Below are 18,430 nucleotides of genomic sequence, written 5' to 3'. Positions count from 1 at the left end.
GACCCCCGGACCCTCCGGACCTCCCGCTGCAGCCTCCCCTGTACCGGCGCTCAGCTCACAGCCTCTCGCTAGACTCCAGACACCCACCTGCCCGCAGCACGCCTCTCACACTCACCTTTCCCACGTCGCACACCCTACCTTGCGCTCCCCGCTCACGCAGGCCACGCTCTCCCTTCGCACACACCGAACCCCGCGACGCCCACACCCGCACCCTCGCACAGCCTCCAGCAACACCCAGGCACCCTTCCCTCCGCGCAGCGCACGCACCCTGCACGCCAGCAACTCTGCACCCTCGCGCGCAGCACCTGGGCCTGCACGCAGCACCCTCACCCAACACCCCCCGCTTCCCGCGCTCACGCAGATCCCCCACCGGCTCCCACGACGCCGCCGCCCTCCCGCGCACCCCTTCCCTCCCTCCTCTCCCGTCTCCTCTCCGGCGCTCGCACCCCGCAACTTCCCCCGACCCGGCCTTCCCCTCGATTGTCTCCGGGCCCCTCCTCAGTCTCCCCCTCTCCTCCCCGGCCCCGCCCCGGCCTCGGCGCCCCGCCCCCGGGCGGGCAGGGGGCGGGGATCGGGGGGCGGGGCGGGCGGCGCGGGGGGCGGGGCGGGCGGCGCGGGCGGTGCAGGTGCCGGGCCGGGAGCGAGCGGCGGCGGCGGCGGCGGCGGCGGCACCATGGGCCGGGCCCGGCGCTTCCAGTGGCCGCTGCTGCTGCTGTGGGCGGCCGCGGCGGGGCCAGGTAGGGTCGGGGGCCGGGGTCGGCCGGCCGGGCTGGGGAGGGGGGCGCGCCGCGGTGACAGCCCGGCCGCCTCGGGGCCGCAGAGGCCGAACAATGCGCGCGGGGCCCAACCGGGCCCCTTCCCCGGGACAAAGCGCAGCGCCGGCCGGGAGCCGGGAGCGACGAGCGGGGGAGGGGGCGCGGGCCCGGGCCGCCGTGCCGCAGCACCCCCCACCCGCGCAGGCCGGATCCCGGCGGGGACAAAGGGCCTGAGACCCCCCCCCCCACACACACACACAAGTCCGCCTTCCCCAGGCCGGTCCCGCTGTCCTTCTGTCCGGTCTCCGCGTCACTCTGTCCGCCCATCTCTGAATCCCCGGTCTGGCTCCTCGTCCCCCTACCCTTGTCCTCTGTCCCTCAGTCTCAAAGTCCTGTCCCTCCTTCTGTCTGTCTCCCTCTCTCCTTGCCTCCGTGTTCCTCATTTCTTCTGTCTTTGTCCCCTACCTCTGCTCCCTGGTCTCTGTCCCCTTTTCCTGGGTCACTCTGTCCCCTCCATCATCTTCTCTATTCTCTTTCCCCGGGATTTCTGCCCTCCCTCTCTGCCCCTATTCTAGGTCCCTGTCTCTGTCTTGCTGTCACCCTTGTTTTTCTGTCCCTTTTTCTCTGTCCCCTATCTGCCCCATCCTCTTGTCTTTCCCCTGTCTTTCTGTCACTCGTTTCTCTAGCCCTTTCTGTCACCTGTCTCTTTCCCCTTCTCTGTCCCGCTGTCTCCATCCCTGCCTTTCTGCTTTACCTCCTCTCTCTACCCTTATAGCCTCCATCCCGGGATCTCCCATTCCCATCCTTCTGTCCTCCCTCTCTCTATCCCTCTGTGCCCCTGGAGGAATTCAGTCGGGCAGGGCGTCCTAAAGAGCCCTGGGGGGCAACAGCTGTGTGCATGTGTGCAGGGAAGTGAGAATGGGGGACCTTGACGTATAGGCACACACGTGGATTCAGCAAATGCCTCTCCAAACCCTCCTCACCCATTCACACACCCAGGCTTGACTCACAGAGAAGCCCCTGTCCCGGACATCCAGGGAGCCATCCACATACTCTCATCACATACTGTGAGAAGCTGGAGACCCCCAAGTTCAGGTGACCCTGAGACTGGGGACAAGGTCAGGAAATGTCACCCACACACTACTCTCACACTGTGTGAGTCTCGAACCTGCCACAGGTCACCCTTCCCTGGTGGATAAAGCCACTCTTGGAAGGAACAGAGGAATGGAAGGTGGCTGGGCAGAAGCAGGAGGGCTGGGTATTCTGCAGACGTCGGGGAGAGGAGTTGTACCCAGGTGGCATGGGGCTGGTGGCCTGGGTTTAAATCTTGGCTCTTGCCATTTGCCATCTCAGCCAATGGTAAACACCTCCCTCTCTCCAGGCTTCTGTTTCTCTTTTTGTAAAGTGAGGATGTTGAACTTAGTGACCTGAAAGGGAACGCCAGCTCAGACCTTGAAGGGATTTCTGGCGAGCTGAGTGCAGTTACACGTTCCCCACTCTGGGTTTGAGGCAGAGCCTCCCTCGCCTCGGCCAGGGTGAGGGGCAAAGCTGTCCCTCACTGTCTACCTTTCTTTAGTCTGTGACTGCTTTAGAACTGCGTCGTCACCTTTCTTTGCACCAGGCACACCACAGTTTCCCAGATGAGAACTTTGGTGCCTTAGTGTCATTTCCTTCCATTTTAATTTATCTTTATTGTTTAGGCTAAACACCAGGTTCCTAGAATCCTGGAACTAATGAATCCAGTAAACAAAGAACCTGATGGTACTTTAGAGTGCTGGCATCGATACGATTCTAGAATCCAGAAGGCTTTAGAATCTTCTGATGGTACTTTAGAGTGCTGGCATCGATACGATTCTAGAATCCAGAAGGCTTTAGAATCTTGACGCCTTTAAAGTTCTAGAGCTGTGATGGTGTTAGCATGCTGGCATCTTGACGTCTTTAAAGTCGTGAAATCTGGATGTCTTGGAGTTCCTGGATCTTGACATCTACGACATTTCGAATCTTGACAGCTTAGAATCATCAGACTTTGAATTCTCAGGATCAGAATATAGCTCAAGGTACTACCCGCCCCGTGCAAAAGCCTTTCTCTGGTGCTTCTGGGGGTTAGGTCTATAGCCCTGTCCCTTGTTTGATTTCCAAGTCACTGCTTCCTGGCACCCTAATCCTCTTGGTAAACTTTCTCTAAAGTAAATGGTATGTGGCTTTTACAAGTGGAGAGTGAGCTTGGTGTCGTGGAAAGAGCTCCCGGCTGGGAGCTAAGGAACTTGTGTCTAAGCCTTACCCAGGGCCTTTTAGTATAATTTTGCATCAGTCCCTGTCCCTCTTTGGGCCCTATTGTCCCCTTCTGTAAAGCATGGAGTAGGAGGCTGTAGCACGTGGTCTTGGAGGGCCCTGCCTGCTTTCCTTTTCATTGGATATTTCTGAGTAGCCAGGGCCACCACCTTTTTGGGGTATCAGTTGTTCCCACATTTCTCTCTCAGTCACTCTCCTTCCTCTCTCATCTTGCCCAGCCAGCAGGAATCAGAGGAGATGGGGTGCATTTGTGCCATTTTAAAAACATGTTCTCTCTCTCCTGGTTCATTCATCTTCTGAGCATATTAGAAGAAGAGGATGAGATGTATGCCACAAGAAGAAGGATCCAGGGTGGGCAGAGGAGAGGAAGTGAGAGGAAGGGATGGGTTGCCTGCCCAGGGACGCACCCAGGCAGAAATGGGGACCCACAGCCAGAAATTGGGTAGAACAGAAAGGAACAGAGGAAACAGATACCCAATACAAAGAAAGAACAGAGCGGCTGTGAGGAGCTGAGGGCCCTTGCGAAGGGGCAGTTGTTGATCCCCAAATAATGTTTCCCTCCCATGGTGACTCACTTGTCCCTGCTAAAATTCTGACCAGCTACTCTGACAATAGGGGGATCCTCCCCCCATTGTGAGTCACCCCAAGGAACAGGTTTTGGAGGTTTCTATCACTGACCCCCACCCACCCACCCACCCACTCATGAGCCAGGCGCCTGTGTCCCTAGAGGCTGGGGGTGGGGGTCAGGTTCTGCAATGGATTCCAAGACCTTAGACACAGCAGGGCTGGGGCCTAAGGGTGCACTAGTGTCGTGTGAGCCTGGCCTGTCCCCATCTTGGAGAACACAAAGGCAGCTTTCTCTTTCTGGGAGGGGTGCGGGGAGGGGGGGCGGCCTGGAGACAGTCAGACCTGCCAGCATCCAATGGCCTGTGGCACCAGGACCCAAGCACCCACTGGTTTCTGCCTGTGCAGACCCCAGGCCCATAGGGAGCAGGCACTCAGGCTCCTCCGTGGGCACCCAGTGGGGCAAGGGGAAGGCGCTGAGCCTGGGCTCTGCTGGGAAGGGGTGAATAGAGGGCACTGAGGGTGGAGGTTCAGACAGTGGGATCTCAGTGCAGGCCTGCACTCTTCCCGGAGCTGGAATTCCTCCCGTACCCCACACCCAGGGAGGACCTCTGGAGGACTCCCCACCCCCTGGCTAGGCCTGAGGCTTGGAATCCAGGGAGTCCCGAACATCCCAGGAATGTGGGGGCCACAGGGGGGACTTTGTGTGTGAGGCTGCTGACTCACCCCTACGCCCCCACCTGATGCCTAGGTCCCCAGATGGGAGGGGGACAGAGGGCTAAGGAAAGGCAGGGCTGTGGACTTAGACTCAAAAGTTTCCAGGAGAGGAGGGGCTGGATCTGATGCAGGAGGGGCGGGGGGCCTGGACTCCTGGATCTGATGGAGGAGGGAGCTGGGGTCTTAGACTCCTGGGTCTGAGGGACAAGGGGGTTGGGGTCTTAGGGAGGAGGGGGCTGAGGTCTTAGATTCCTGGTTCTGGGGGAGGAGGGGGCTGGGGTCTTAGAGTCCTGTTTCTCAGGGAGGAGGGGGCAGGAGTCTTAGACTCCTGGATCTGAGGGAGGAAGGGGCTGGGGTCTTAGACTCCTGGGTGTGAGGGAGGAGGGGGTTTAAGCGAGGAGAAGGCTGAGCGCTGGAACTCCTGTGTCCGGAAGGAAAAGGGGGCTGGAGTCCACACTCCTAGGTCTTGAGGGAGGAAGGGATGGGGATACAGACTCCAGGATCCTGAGGGAGGAATGGGCTGGGCGGGGGGAGGGAGGGGTCCACTCCAGGTTTCTGGGGGAGGAGGGGCTGGGACCCTGATGCCTAGGTCCTGCGAATACAGGCGCCTTCACAAGGCTGAGCTGGGGAAGAATTGACGCTTTGTGCGAGGATGTTCGGACTCCGCCATTGATGGGGGGCTGAGGGGGGTTCGGTCAGGACACAGGGATGTACCACCTCCCTAGGGGAGGGAGGGGGAAGGAGGCAGGATGCCAGGAGCCCCCTGGGGAGCGGATACAGAAGGGGTGGCGGTGACCTTCCCGGAACTATGACCTTGAGACTCCCTTGGGTATTCGCTGACTCAGGACCCAGGAAGCGCTCCCCCCACCCTGCTTAGTCTCCGTGGAAACATCCACCAGCTGTGTACTCTGGACCCCTGGCTCCTGGGTCCTGAAGGAGGAGGGGGCTGGAGGCCCAGACTCCTGTGTCTAAACTGGGAGAGGGCTGAGGTCTGACTCCTAGGTTTGAAGGAAGGGGCTGCTGGCAGCCCGGACTCCTGGGTCCTGATAGAGAAAAAGGCTAGGGGTCTGGATTTCTGGAACCTGGGAGAGGAGATGGTTGGGGGCTGAATTCCTGGGTGTAAGTGGGAAAGAAGCCGGGGTCCCAGACTCCTGGAACCTTATGGAGGAGGGGCTGGAAGCCTAGACTCCTGGGTCCCGGGAGAGGAGGTATTTGGGGGCTGGATTCCTGGGTCTTATGCATTACCTGCTCCGCCACTCTTTCTCAAACCCTCCCCTGTCCCTTTTTCCAAGCACCATCCCCATGACGACTCCTGGCTGTCAACACAGTTTAAAGGGCCAGTGCCCCAGTCCCTAAAGCTCAGCCCCTCTCTGACCAGAAAGTCCCGCCCCCACCACCCCCAACCCCCCAAACAAAAGCTGCTGAGACATTAATATTCTAGGCACGGACACTGTTGGTTACTGACTCCTCAGGAGGGGGAGGGAGTAAGACAAAAGCCCCCCACCCTTACCCCATGTGCACCCTCAAGCAGAGAGCAGGGGATAGATTTGGTAGGGGCAGATCCAGAGGAACCAGATGGCTCCCAGGAGATGGTGAGTTTTGCCACTGACTTGTCTGGGACCTGCTAAGCCTCATTCTCCACATCTGTAAAATGGGGGGCTAGCATGGAAGCAGCCTTGAGATCCAGGATCTATGGATGGGCTTTGAGATGTTTTTAAAAGCACCAGAATGTGCATGCCAGTTTTCACGTGCATGAGCATGTTCCCCGAGGTTGTATTAAAACAGCCTTGCAGAGAGGGCTCCCTGAGCCTCGCACAGGGCTCATCCTTACCGGGCAGACACTGGTGTTGGAAATGGGTTTATCGTCAGGAAAAATCCACACAGAGACAAGGGATTACTCAGCAAGGCTGGTTTTACTTCCTGCAGGAAGGGTGTGTGTCAGCTTCCATGAGAGCACACCTGAACAAGGGAGACAGGGACATTTGTAACTTTCATAACCTGATGCAGTCGCCCTACTGCTGTGTCCAGTTTCCATTGGCCAGAACCAAGTTTTTAGCCAATCGGGACCTCACGTTCTATGCTTGACCCGATTGGCTAAAAACTTGGAAATTTTCTAAAGAGGTAAAGGCAGAGGAGACCAAAGAAAAAGAGGAAGTAACTTGAGGAATGCTTAGAGAAGCGATAACATTTCCAAATAAGAAAGGGGAATAAGCGTTGATCTAAGACTTGCCTGGGCTCATCCAGCCATGTCAGGGCAAATACCTGGGTTAAAGTGTGAGAACCAGGAACACGGGATGCACTTATTTCTTTATTATGACTCAGCTACTTTATTAGCAAAAGCTTTAAAGTAAATTAACCTTTGAAGAAACTGTTATTTATTCGTAATGAACTAAGAGGAAAGCTTTGAAGAGGAACCTTTTATTTATCCTCATTTCCTGCAGCTGGCATCATTCCCATTTTGTAGATGGGGCAACTGAGGCTCAGAAAGGCAAGGTCACTTCCCCCGCTCCCCACACAGACGGCAAGTGGTTGAGCTGGTATCAACCCAGGTGTTTAAGATGACAAGATAGATGTCACAAAGTGGTTGCGAGGCTGAAATGAGGTTCTCTCTGGGCTGGGTGCAGTTGCTCATGCCTATAATTCCAGCACTTTGGGAGGCCAAGGCAGGAGGATTGCTTGAGCCCAGGAGTTCAAGACCAACCTGGGCAAGATATTGAGACCCTATATCTACAAAAAAAAAAAAAATGTTTTTTAATTAGCTGGACATGGTAGCCCACCCATGTATTCTCAGCTATTTGGGAGCCTGAGGTGGGAGGATCGTTTAACCCCAAGTGTTCAAGGTTGCAGTAAGCTATAATTGTGGCACTGCACTCTAGCCCGGGTGACAGAGTGAGACCCTATCTCGAAAAAAGAAAAGGAAGGAAGAAGAAGAAAGAAAGAAAGGCAGGCAGGCTGGGCACAGTGGCTCACGCCTGTAATCCCAGCACTTTGGGAGGCAAGGCAGGTGGATCACAGGGTCAGGAGTTCAAGACCAGCCTGGCCAATATGGTGAAACCCCATCTTTATTAAAAATACAAAAATCAGGGCCGGGCACGGTGGCTCACGCCTATAATCCCAGCACTTTGGGAGGCTGAGGTGGGTGGATCATGAGGTCAAGAGATCGAGACCATCCTGGTCAACAAGGTGAAACACCATCTCTACTAAAAATACAAAAATTAGCTGGGCATGGTGGCGTGCGCCTGTAGTCCCAGAAACTCAGGAGGCTGAGGCAGAAGAATTGCTTGAACCCAGGAGGCGGAGGTTGCCGTGAGCCGAGATCATGCTATGGCACTCCGGCCTGGGTAACAAGAGCGAAAACTCCGTCTCAAAAAAAAAAAATACAAAAATTAGCCAGGCATGGTGGTGGGCGCCTGTAGTCCCAGCTATTCGGGAGGCTGAAGCAGGAGAATCGCTTGAATCTGGAAGGTGGAGGTTGCAGTGAGCTGAGACTGAGCCAGTATACTCTATCCTGAGTGAAAGAGCGAAACTCCATCTCAAAAATAAAAATAAAAAAGAAAGATAAACAGATATACCATCTGACGAATGTAATTCATGCAGCAAATTCCCTAGACATTTATCGGGTACCAAGCACTCTTCTAGGTACTAGGGGTGCAGCAATAAACCCAAAGGATTATATCCCTGACTTCCTAGAGTATATATTCTGGTCATGGGCAAACAGACAGTAAACAAATAAGCAAATTAATCTGATAATTCCAGTGAATCTTTGTAGAAGAAGTAAAACAATAGTGAGGAAATAGAAAGTGTTCTGGGCCGGGCGCAGTGGCTCACGCCTGTAATCCCACCACTTTGGGAAACTGAGGCAGGAGGCTCCCGTGAGACCAGGAGTTGGAGACCAGCTTGGGCAACATGGAGAATCTCTGTCTTGACAAAAACCACAAAAATTAGCCAGGTACGGTGAGAGGAGCCTATAGTCTCAGTTTCTTGGGAGGCTGAGGTGGGAGGATGGCATGAGCCCAGGAGTTCAAGGCTGCAGTGAGCCGTGATCATGCCACTGCACTTCAGCCTGAGCAACAGAGCAATACCCTGTCTCTCCCGCCCCGCTTTTATTCATTTATTTTTTTTGAGACAGAGTCTCACTCTGTCACCCAGATTGGAGTGCAGTGGCTAAATCTCAGCTCACTGCAACTTCTGCCTCCCAGGTTCAAGCAATTCTCCTGCCTCAGCCTCCCGAGAAGCCAGGGCTACAGGCACACACCACCACACCTGGCTAATTTTTGTATTTTTAGTAGATATAATGTTTCACCATCTTGGCCAGGCTGGTCTCAAACTCCTGACTCCAGGTGATCTGCCTGCCTTGACCTCCCAAAGTCAAGGATTACAGGTATGAGCCACCGCACCAGGCTGACTTTGTCTCTTAAAAGAAAAGAAAGTGATCTAAAGGTGAAGGATGAGCAGTGAGGGAAGGCCTCTCTGAGAAGGTACTGATATGATTTGAGACCCAAATGGGAACAGGAGTCAGCCCTGGGAAGATGGGGGTTGGGAGGTAGGGAGAACATTCCAGGCAGAAGGAAGAAAAGGGTGAAGTCTCTGAGGTGTGAACCAGCTCAGCATGTTTGAGGGACAGCAGGGCTAGTGAGCCCAGAATGAAGTGAGGTCAGAGAGGGGCCAGGCCACAGAGCACCTTGAAGTCCCTGGGAAGGGGTCTCTATTTTATTCTATGTGTTATGGGCAGCCCTCAGAGGGTTTTAAGGAGAGAGGTGAATTGATCTGATTTACCTCTTTGAAAAATCCATTCGGCCACTGGGTGGAGAACAGCCGTGGAGGAGGCAGACAGGGATGCAGAGAGACCCACGAGTAAGCTCTTGCAGAGTCCGGGTGAGGGATGATGCCAGATGAGGGTGAGAGTAGGAGGGGCAGACAAAGGTGATTCGGTCTGGGATATGTCTTTGAGGTAGGATGGACAGATACTGCTGATGGAATGGATACTGGGATGAGGGAAAGGGAGAGAACTTGAATGATTTCTAGGTTTTTGACCTGAGCAACCAGGTGGATGGTGGTGACATTTAGTGAGATTGAGAGAATTTGGGGAGGAAAATATCTGGGGCAAGGATTGGACACGTTAAGCTTGATATTCCAGGAGGTGCTAGATAAACCTCAAATAATGGCTTAAATACTCGACATGCTGTAGTTTGAGCTACTCAGGAAGCTGAGGCAGGAGGACTGCTTGAGCCTAGGAGTTTGAGTCCAGCCCAGGCAACATAGTGAGACCTCATCTCTAAAATACATTTTAAAAATAAACACCCGAAGTGTTATACTCAAACATAAAAGAAGTCCAGAGGTAGGAGTCCAGGGCTGCTACAGCAGCTCCACATTGTCACCAGAGACTCAGGCACCTTCCAGCTCTTGGCTCCACCATCCCCACCGCCCTTGTCCTCATGGTTCAGTATGGCTACCTGAATTCCGTACATCATACGTCTAGTTCCAGGCAGCACAAAGGTGACGGTAGAAAAAGGGTTTGTCCTCCTGTTTTAGGAAGTCTTCCCAAAATTGTCCTGCAACATTTTGGCTTATACCCAGCTGGACAACATTTTATCAGATGGCTTTACCTTGCTGCAAGGGAGACAGAAATGTCTCTTTCTGCTGGACATAGTGCAACCATAAAATGCAATCAGTGTCCTCTCCTTTTACTGAGGAGAAAGGGGAAAATGGGTGTCAGAAAAGGAAGCCGGAAGTCTCTGTCTCCACCCTCCAGAAATAATGTTTTCTACCCCTCAACTCCCACATTAGGAGTTCTCTTACAGAGAACGTAACACTTTTGATTACAGTGATTGGTTTCTACCTTCCCATAAATCTTAAAGGTCAGGGACCTCATCTAACTCATCTCTAAGAACTCAGCCCCCAAGAACTTATGCGATACTTGGGAAATACTCATGAATGAATGCAACCTTGCACCTGAATGGAAAAGACATGGATAGTTATCCTTCACTGAAAGACAAATTGCCAGATCTAATCATGGCATTTTCCTGCTTCGACAGCTTCACTGGCCTTTAGGATAAAGGCCAATCTCCTAGGTTGGCATTTGAGGCCCATCACAAGCCTATCTCACAACCCCCTGCCAATGATGGACACTTATTCCAGGCAGCCAGGAGTGTATATATGGGTGCAGGATATAGAACCAGAGATTTGGATGCAGATCTTGGCACTGCCACTCTTGGCTGTGACCTTGGGCAAGTCATTTCATCTCTGTGGGCCAATTTCCTTGCCTATAAAATGGGGACAGGGGAAAAATGGGGATTAATAATAGTGCAGGCTGCCAGTTCATGAGTTCAGGACTAGCCTGGGCAACACAGTGAAATTCTGTCTCTAAAAAAATACAAAAATTAGCCAGGTGTGGTGGTGCACACCTGTAGTTCCAGCTACAGGGATTGTGAAGATTAAATGTAAGTTATGTGGGTAACATCCTTAGCACAGGGACTAGCACTGCCAGTGCCTAATAAATGGTAGCTATGGGGGTTATTGTTATTTTGAAGAAAACACATGATGATAGTGATACTGATGATTGGTCTTGGCTTTCAGCTTTTCTAAGCTCTTTCCTCCGCTGGTGCTAGAAACACCCCCTTTCTAATCCTCACCTTGTTTTTCTGATGGATTAATCGGGGTAGGTTATCTGCTGCAACAGACACCCCTGAAATCTCAATGGCTTAATAAAAAAAGTATATTTCTGGCTCTTGTCACAATTCTGCACAGGCGGGTCATGGAGGACAGTTAGAGACCCGGGTTCCTTCCGGCTTGTGATCCTGCCCTCCTCTAGGCTCCTTGGAGTCCTCTCTATTCAGCCAGTGTGAAGGATTATGAGGGAGATGGGTCAGGCTGCAAGAGGTGCTTCTCCTCTGCCTACATCTCATTGGCCAGAATTGGTCACATGGCCCCCACCTAACCACAAAGGATGCTGGAAAGTATAGGCTGGTTATGTATTGTATCAGTTAACTTTAGCAGTAGAACAGATCACCTACAACTTAGGGGCTTAAAACAACCGTACTTTTTTTTGAGATGAAGTTTCGCTCTTGTTACCCAGGCTGGAGTGCAATGGCGCGATCTCGGCTCACCGCAGTCTCCGCCTCCTGGGTTCAGGCAATTCTCCTGCCTCAGCCTCCCGAGTAGCTGGGATTACAGGCGCGCACCACCATGCCCAGCTAATTTTTTGTATTTTTAGTAGAGACGGGGTTTCACCATGTTGACCAGGATGGTCTCGATCTCTTGACCTCGTGATCCACCCGCCTCAGCCTCCCAAAGTCTTGGGATTACAGGCATGAGCCACCTCACCCAGCCTATTTGTTCATGATTCTGGGGTTCAGCAATTTGGACTGGACCAGGTGTGCAGATCTTATCTTGGTCTCAACTGGGATCACTTGTGTGGCTGCAGTCATCTGGTGGGGCAGCTGGGGCTGGATGATCCAGGATGGCCTCACTCACACAGCTGGTGGTTGGTGCTGGCTGCTGGCTGGGCTTCTCTTTCACTGTGATCTCTCATCTGCAAAGACACTAGTCTGGGCATCACCATGCAACAGTCTTAAGGCAGGAGTGGAAGCTGCAAGGCCTCTTCAGGCCTAGGCTCAATATCACTTACAGCAAATTCTGTTGATCAAAGCAACTCACAAGGCTTACCCAGACTAGTGGGGGATGGAGTGCTTTCTCAACGGTAGGAAAAGCAAAATCAACTTGCAAAGGGCATGTCCAGGAACAGGAAGAAAATTACAGCCATCTTTGCAAACAGGCTACAATATGTGCCCAGGTGTGAAAGATGAGGCTTGGTGAACACAGAGCAGTCTCCCACACCTTGTAAACTCCTGCTTACTCTTTAAGATCCAGATCCAAGGGAGCCTCATTGCAGAGCCATCTCTGGCTACCCATCTCTCTAGGCAGTTGTATAATAGTCTCCCCTTGCTCTGGGCTCCTAGTGTGCCCTGTGCTGCCCTCATTAGAGCATATTCTACTAAATCTTGATTGCAGCTCTTTTAGAGCAGGGAGCGGGTTTCCTCCCTGTCCTGGACTCTGGCCTGCAGGAAATGTTCGGTGCAATGAAATGAATGAGGGGAGAGAGAGGGATTGGAGGTTTGGATGGGGGAGAGGGAGAGAGAAGAGATTGAATTGCAGCTCTCAATGAGTCTTCTATCCCATCTCTCTAATGGTCCAGGGACAGGACAAGAAGTACAGACAGAGAACGTGACAGTGGCTGAGGGTGGGGTGGCTGAGATCACCTGCCGTCTGCACCAGTATGATGGGTCCATAGTTGTCATCCAGAACCCAGCCCGGCAGACCCTCTTCTTCAATGGCACCCGTGGTGAGTGCTGGGGCCCAGACTTCCTATCCTGAAAGAGGACACACCTTAGCTTCATCTCCTGGGTTTCAGGGAATAAAGGGCTGGGGGCTCTGGACTCCTGGTTCTGCAGCCAGGAGGACTTGAATAGCTCTGGGTCCTCAAGGGAGTAAATAGTTGGACACCTCAAACTCATAGATATGGCTGCAGAAAAGAGGCAGAGGGTTGAACTCAAAGCTCCTGTTGGATGGGTGGGACTTGTGAGCTCAGGACTCCCGAAATTCACACCTTCCCCCTCACTCTCTCTAGCGTTGAAGGATGAGCGTTTCCAGCTTGAGGAGTTCTCCCCACGCCGGGTGCGGATCCGGCTCTCAGATGCCCGCCTGGAGGACGAGGGGGGCTATTTCTGCCAGCTCTACACGGAAGACACCCACCACCAGATTGCCACGCTCACTGTACTAGGTAACGCCCTCCCCCTTGTTGGATGCATCCTCTCCTTCTTTCTTCTCTGTTTCTCTCTTCTCCTGAGACTTTCTGACCATGGCTATTTTTAACATCCTGGATGGGCACCTGGCTCCTGACCCGCTTTGAGCCCTGCCACCTGGGACCCTGGTTCCCTTTGGTCCCTGGGAACCAGCAGCTTGATCGTTTTGAACCCAGGTTCATGCTTCTTTAACCCCTTACTTCCCTTTTCCCTGCGGCAGTGGCCCCGGAGAATCCCGTGGTGGAGGTCCGGGAGCAAGCGGTAGAGGGCGGTGAGGTGGAGCTCAGCTGCCTGGTTCCACGGTCCCGCCCGGCTGCCACCTTGCGCTGGTACAGGGACCGCAAGGAGCTGAAAGGTACCCTGGGCCAAGTGCTGAGGAGGGTTGGGGAGGAGGTGGGACTTAAGAGAGGTTGTTTATATGTAGGCAGGGCTCGGAGAGGAGCCACAGGTTTTTACAGACACTGGTCATTCAATAGGTAGTCTAAGGGCGGTGGCTCATACCTGTAATCCTAGCACTTTGGGAGGCTGAGATAGGAGGATTGCTTGAGGTCAGGAGTTCAACTTGGCCAAAATTGCAAGACCCCATCTCTAAGTATATATATATACATTTATGTTTTTATATAGAGATCAATTAAATGGATTGATAGACGAGAAAGCATGAGCGTGAAAGAGGGAAGAGCTTTGGGAGGAGGCATGTGGGCTTGGTTTGGGGAGGGGCATAGCTTGGAGGATAAGAGATGTGGCCTCTGGGCAAGGGGTGGAGCTTGGCAAGTAGCCTGCTTAGGGGTTGGTTCGGGTGGGTGGATGGAGCCAGAATCGTAGCCTGACAGTGTCTGGGCGGGGCGTTGCAGGAGTGAGCAGCGGCCAGGAAAATGGCAAGGTCTGGAGCGTGGCAAGCACAGTGCGGTTTCGTGTGGACCGTAAGGATGATGGTGGTATCATCATCTGTGAGGCGCAGAACCAGGCACTGCCCTCCGGACACAGCAAGCAGACGCAGTACGTGCTGGACGTGCAGTGTAAGTGCCCGGTGGGTCGGGACCTGAGGGATCCCAACGCCAGCCCCCCACACCTGGCAGGGTCTCCCTTGTCCCGCGTGATGGCTCGGAACTACTTTCCCTTCTTACTTTTGCCTACAGACTCCCCAACGGCCCGGATCCATGCCTCCCAAGCTGTGGTGAGGGAGGGAGACACACTGGTGTTGACGTGTGCTGTCACGGGAAACCCGAGGTGAGCTCTGGGGCCTGAGCCTCCTGCATCCTCAGGAAGAGAAAGCTGGGGATCTGGAAGAACAGGGACTGGGGACCTGGACTCCTAGGTCCTGAGGAGGAGACAGCTGAGGACCTGGACAAACAGGGAGCTGGGACCTGGATGAACAGGGAGCTAGGACTTGGATTCCTGGATCCCGGGGGAGGAAGAATCTGGAGGCTTGGACTCCCCAATACTGAAGCTGTACAGCATCTAACTCCTGGATGCTGAAGATGGAATAGTGTGGGAGGGTTAGAATTCCTTTTTCTTTTCTTTAAATTGTAGTGACAGGGTCTTCTAAGTTGTCCAGGCTGGTCTGGAACTGCTGGCCTCAAGCGACCCTCCCGCCTCAGCCTCCTAAAATGCTGTGATTGCAGGCATGAGCCACCATGATCAGCCTGGGCTAGAATTTCTGAGACCGTAGTGACAGTGGAAGTGGGCCCAGGGCTATTGGTTTTCCCGAAAGGAGAGATAGCAGGAAGCCTCTTATTTGGAGGTCCCTGTGGGGTGAGAGTTACATGTCTAGATTCCTGACAATTCAGACTTGGGTGCTCGCACCTGAGTTACTAACTTTCACTGTACTTTATCCCCACCCAGGCCAAACCAGATCCGCTGGAACCGCGGGAATGAGTCTTTGCCGGAGAGGGCGGAGGCCGTGGGAGAGACGCTCACGCTGCCGGGCCTGGTATCCGCGGATAACGGCACCTACACTTGTGAGGCGTCCAATAAGCACGGCCATGCGAGGGCGCTCTATGTACTCGTGGTCTACGGTGAGGGCAGGCTGCGGCCGACTTGCGGGCAGGGCTCAGGGCGCCAGGCGGCAGGGGTGGAGCTTGGGCAAAGACGCCGCGTAATTCAGGGGGTCCGTAGCCAACAGAGTTCTTGTCGTTTTGGGACAGACTGGCCAGCGGGGCACAAATTCAGGTTGGCCGCATTCTACTGCAGATAACCGAACCTGTCTGCGCCTTAGTTTACCCATCAGTAAAGTGGAAATAAACAATAGCATCTACGTCACAAGGCTGTTGTGAAGGTTATATGAGCTAAATATGTAAAGTGGTTGGAAGGGCCTCAAGCACACAGCTGTTCTGTGTTTAGCTCTATGACGATGGGGCAGAAATTCTGGAAGTAGTTGGGCCCAGCACTTTAAATGCTTGGAGCGTCTTAGACAAGGTGGGAAGGGACTTGGACCTGTTTCTTGGACTCTATTACTTAGTGGAGGAAAAAACTTGAGTCAAAAGAAAAGGGATGGCTGGGTGCCGTCGCTCACGCCTGTAATCCCAGCATTTTGGGAGGCTTAGGCCAGAGGATCGCTTGAGCCCAGGAGTTTGAGACCAGTCTGGGCCTCATAGCGAGAATTCTCCCACCCCGCCCAACCCGTCTCTGCAGAAGAAAACAAGAAAAAGAAAAGGAAGATGCAACATGACTCAGGGAAGGGGTCGGGCAGTGTACAAACCAACAAGCATCTGGAAAGGGAAGGGACTACAAGGTGGCAGTAACTTTTGAGGGGCGTGGCACATAAAAGGGCTCGGTTAGACGTGTGCAGAATGGCTTAAAAGCTTGGCAGGGACGGGGCCAGACTGGGACCGTCCTCTGATGACCTGGTCCTGCACCCTGTCCCTCTGGCAGATCCCGGTGCCGTGGTAGAGGCTCAGACGTCGGTTCCCTATGCCATTGTGGGCGGCATCCTGGCGCTGCTGGTGTTTCTGATCATATGTGTGCTAGTGGGCATGGTCTGGTGCTCGGTACGGCAGAAGGGTGAGTGGGGCGGGGCCTAGACTCAACGGTTGGTTGGTCGTGGGGATCGGATAGAGGCGGGGTGACGAGGGGGCAGAACCTAGGCTCCAGATTCCAAATCCCGCCGCACCTGCGGCCGAGATTACAAAGGGGGCGGGGCTTTCGGCACAGGACTCGAAAAAGGCTAGAATTTAGAAGCTGAATTCAGGGCATCGATTTGTGGCTGGGCAACGCGGTGGTTCACGCCTGTAATCCCAGCACTTTGGAAGGCCAAGACAGGTGGAGCACTTGAGGCCAAGAGTTCGAGACCAGCGTGGGCACCATGGCAAAACCCCTTTTCTACTAAAAGTACAAAAAATTAGGGAAAAAAGAGCATGGATTTGAATAAAACAATTTATCTTCCTAATTGCGAATTCGCTGGGAGCAGGGCAAGGGAATACCTCCAAGAGAAGGGATAATGGGGCCGGGCGTGGTGGCTCACGCCTGTAATCTCAGCACTTTGGGAGGCCAAGGCGGGCGGATCACCTGAGGTCAGGAGTTCAAGACCAGCCTGGCCAACATGGTGAAACTCTAAAAAAAAAAAAAGAGAGAAGGGATAATGATGGGCACTTTCCGTGAGCTTTTGGAGTCCTCCTAATTCTGCTTTTACCCCTTTCTCTGCCACTGTTGTTTACCTGTTTCTCTGCCTCTCCCTGTGTGTTCTGTTTCTCCCTCTTCCTCTGTCTGGCATCTGTCTTGTCTGTCTCCTGCTTCCTCTATATTTCTATCCAACTCCTGGATCCACAAATATGTCACCCCTGCCCTGGGGGTCTGTCACCTCCTCAGGTTCCTATTTGACCCACGAAGCCAGTGGCTTGGATGAACAGGGAGAAGCAAGAGAAGCCTTCCTCAACGGCAGCGATGGACACAAGAGGAAAGAGGAATTCTTCATCTGACCCTACCCCCACCCCAGGCCTAGGCATGGGCCTGGGCTGGGGTCCCCGCCACTGCCAGCTGCAAGGAACCAGCAAAGACATTTACCAGAGTCTGGGATGGTGGGCTTCTCCCCCCACCACTAACACCTCAGACACTTGGGCAGGGATGGGGGTGTTGGATGCCTGGATCTCTGTAAGGGCCAGAAGTGAGAGCCCAGAGGTCTGGGTCCCCCAGGGGGCAAGGGCCAAAGGTCCAGATCCCCCAAGTCCAGGGAGGGCAGTAGGGATTGGGTTGGGAAAAGATAACTGGGAGAAGGCCAGGGCCCCTAGGCTACAAAACCAGGTCTTGTGGGGAGGGGGTCAGTTTCTGGGAAGGGTGGGGTGGGCAGGGAAGGGGAACACAGATTTCTTTGGGGGTCCTAGACCCCATGCCAGCCATTGTAAGAGTTCCACAGAGCTCTGGGCACCTCTTTGCAAAGCCATGTTTGCACGGTGGGGGGATGGGTGGGGGAGGGCATGGAAACAGGGATTCTGTGTCTTTGTGTCATAACTTTGATGGGGGCAGTGAGGGAGACAACCCCAACCCTTTTCTCCAATCCCCCTTCTCCAGGTTCCTGGACTCCCCTTCTCTCTACCTTCTCCCCCAACGTCTGTCCCATCCATATTTGTCTCTCTGTCCACCCACTCCTGGGGGGGCCTTCCCCATCTCTCCTCCAGGCCCCCCGGGGAGGGGGAAAGGAGTTTGGGGAGGATACATGGTCTCTATGGTTTTATATATAATATATTAAAAAATCAAAAATCTGTATGAAAATATCAGATTGCACCCCCCTCCCCATTCCTGGCTTTTGCCCCTTTTCTTGTTAAAAAAACAAAAACAAAAAACAAAAAACCACACACACATTTTGTACGGGGCAGGGAGGGAAATGGGGAGGGGGTTTGGCAATCTCACTAACCACCATTAAACTGAGGAGAGAACAAGTGCTTGGGGTGGCTGTGTGTCTGTCCTGCTGTCAAGGGCCATAGCATTGGGAGGGGAACTAAAGGAGAGGGGAGAGGGGAGTGTGATGGTTGCTAGTGGACAGTACTGGCCAGGAGAAGGTCCTGACCTCATTGAGGGCAGCTCAACCTCCCAAGAAACCTGGGTTTGGCCACTTATTCAGCCAAATAGTCACGGAGTCTTACCTCTTTGATAGCTACTGAGCTACCCCATCCCATGGCCCAGACCCTTACCCTGGCTTCCCCCTACCCCAGACATGAAGCTCCATGGGAACTTTCAATTACAGTCAAGCTCTCAAAACATTCGCCTAGCTCCCCATCACCTCTAGACGAAGTCAAAGCTCTTTAGTCTGGCATCCCAGGCCTCTCATGTACATTTTAGATGGATTATTCTAACTTTAGATTTAAAAAT

At 53.6% G+C, this 18,430-nt stretch overlaps 1 protein-coding gene and 1 long non-coding RNA gene across 2 annotated transcripts; one reads left to right on the top strand and one right to left on the bottom strand.

Annotated features, from left to right (window-relative positions):
• The first annotated feature begins 644 nt into the window (after nt 1–644).
• CADM4 (cell adhesion molecule 4) lies at nt 645–18,000 on the top strand. Its single transcript, XM_035285712.3, has 9 exons — nt 645–737; nt 12,523–12,669; nt 12,955–13,107; nt 13,350–13,484; nt 13,981–14,145; nt 14,266–14,356; nt 14,972–15,144; nt 16,001–16,129; nt 16,934–18,000. Exons 1-9 carry the CDS (start codon nt 674–676, stop codon nt 17,041–17,043), a joined length of 1,167 nt encoding a protein of 388 aa, XP_035141603.1. The 5' UTR covers nt 645–673; the 3' UTR covers nt 17,044–18,000.
• On the bottom strand, nt 6,731–14,042 carry LOC144580805 (uncharacterized). Its single transcript, XR_013530975.1, has 4 exons — nt 11,652–14,042; nt 9,935–10,015; nt 9,105–9,313; nt 6,731–7,055 (listed from the first exon to the last, which is right to left on the bottom strand). It is a non-coding gene; the product is annotated as an uncharacterized LOC144580805 (long non-coding RNA).
• Nucleotides 18,001–18,430: the final 430 nt, after the last annotated feature.

Source organism: Callithrix jacchus, chromosome 22 (assembly GCF_049354715.1).
Source record: "Callithrix jacchus isolate 240 chromosome 22, calJac240_pri, whole genome shotgun sequence".
NCBI lineage: Eukaryota > Metazoa > Chordata > Mammalia > Primates > Cebidae > Callithrix > Callithrix jacchus.
The sequence above is the reverse complement of the archived record's forward strand: the minus strand, read 5'-3'. Positions and strand labels throughout refer to the sequence as shown.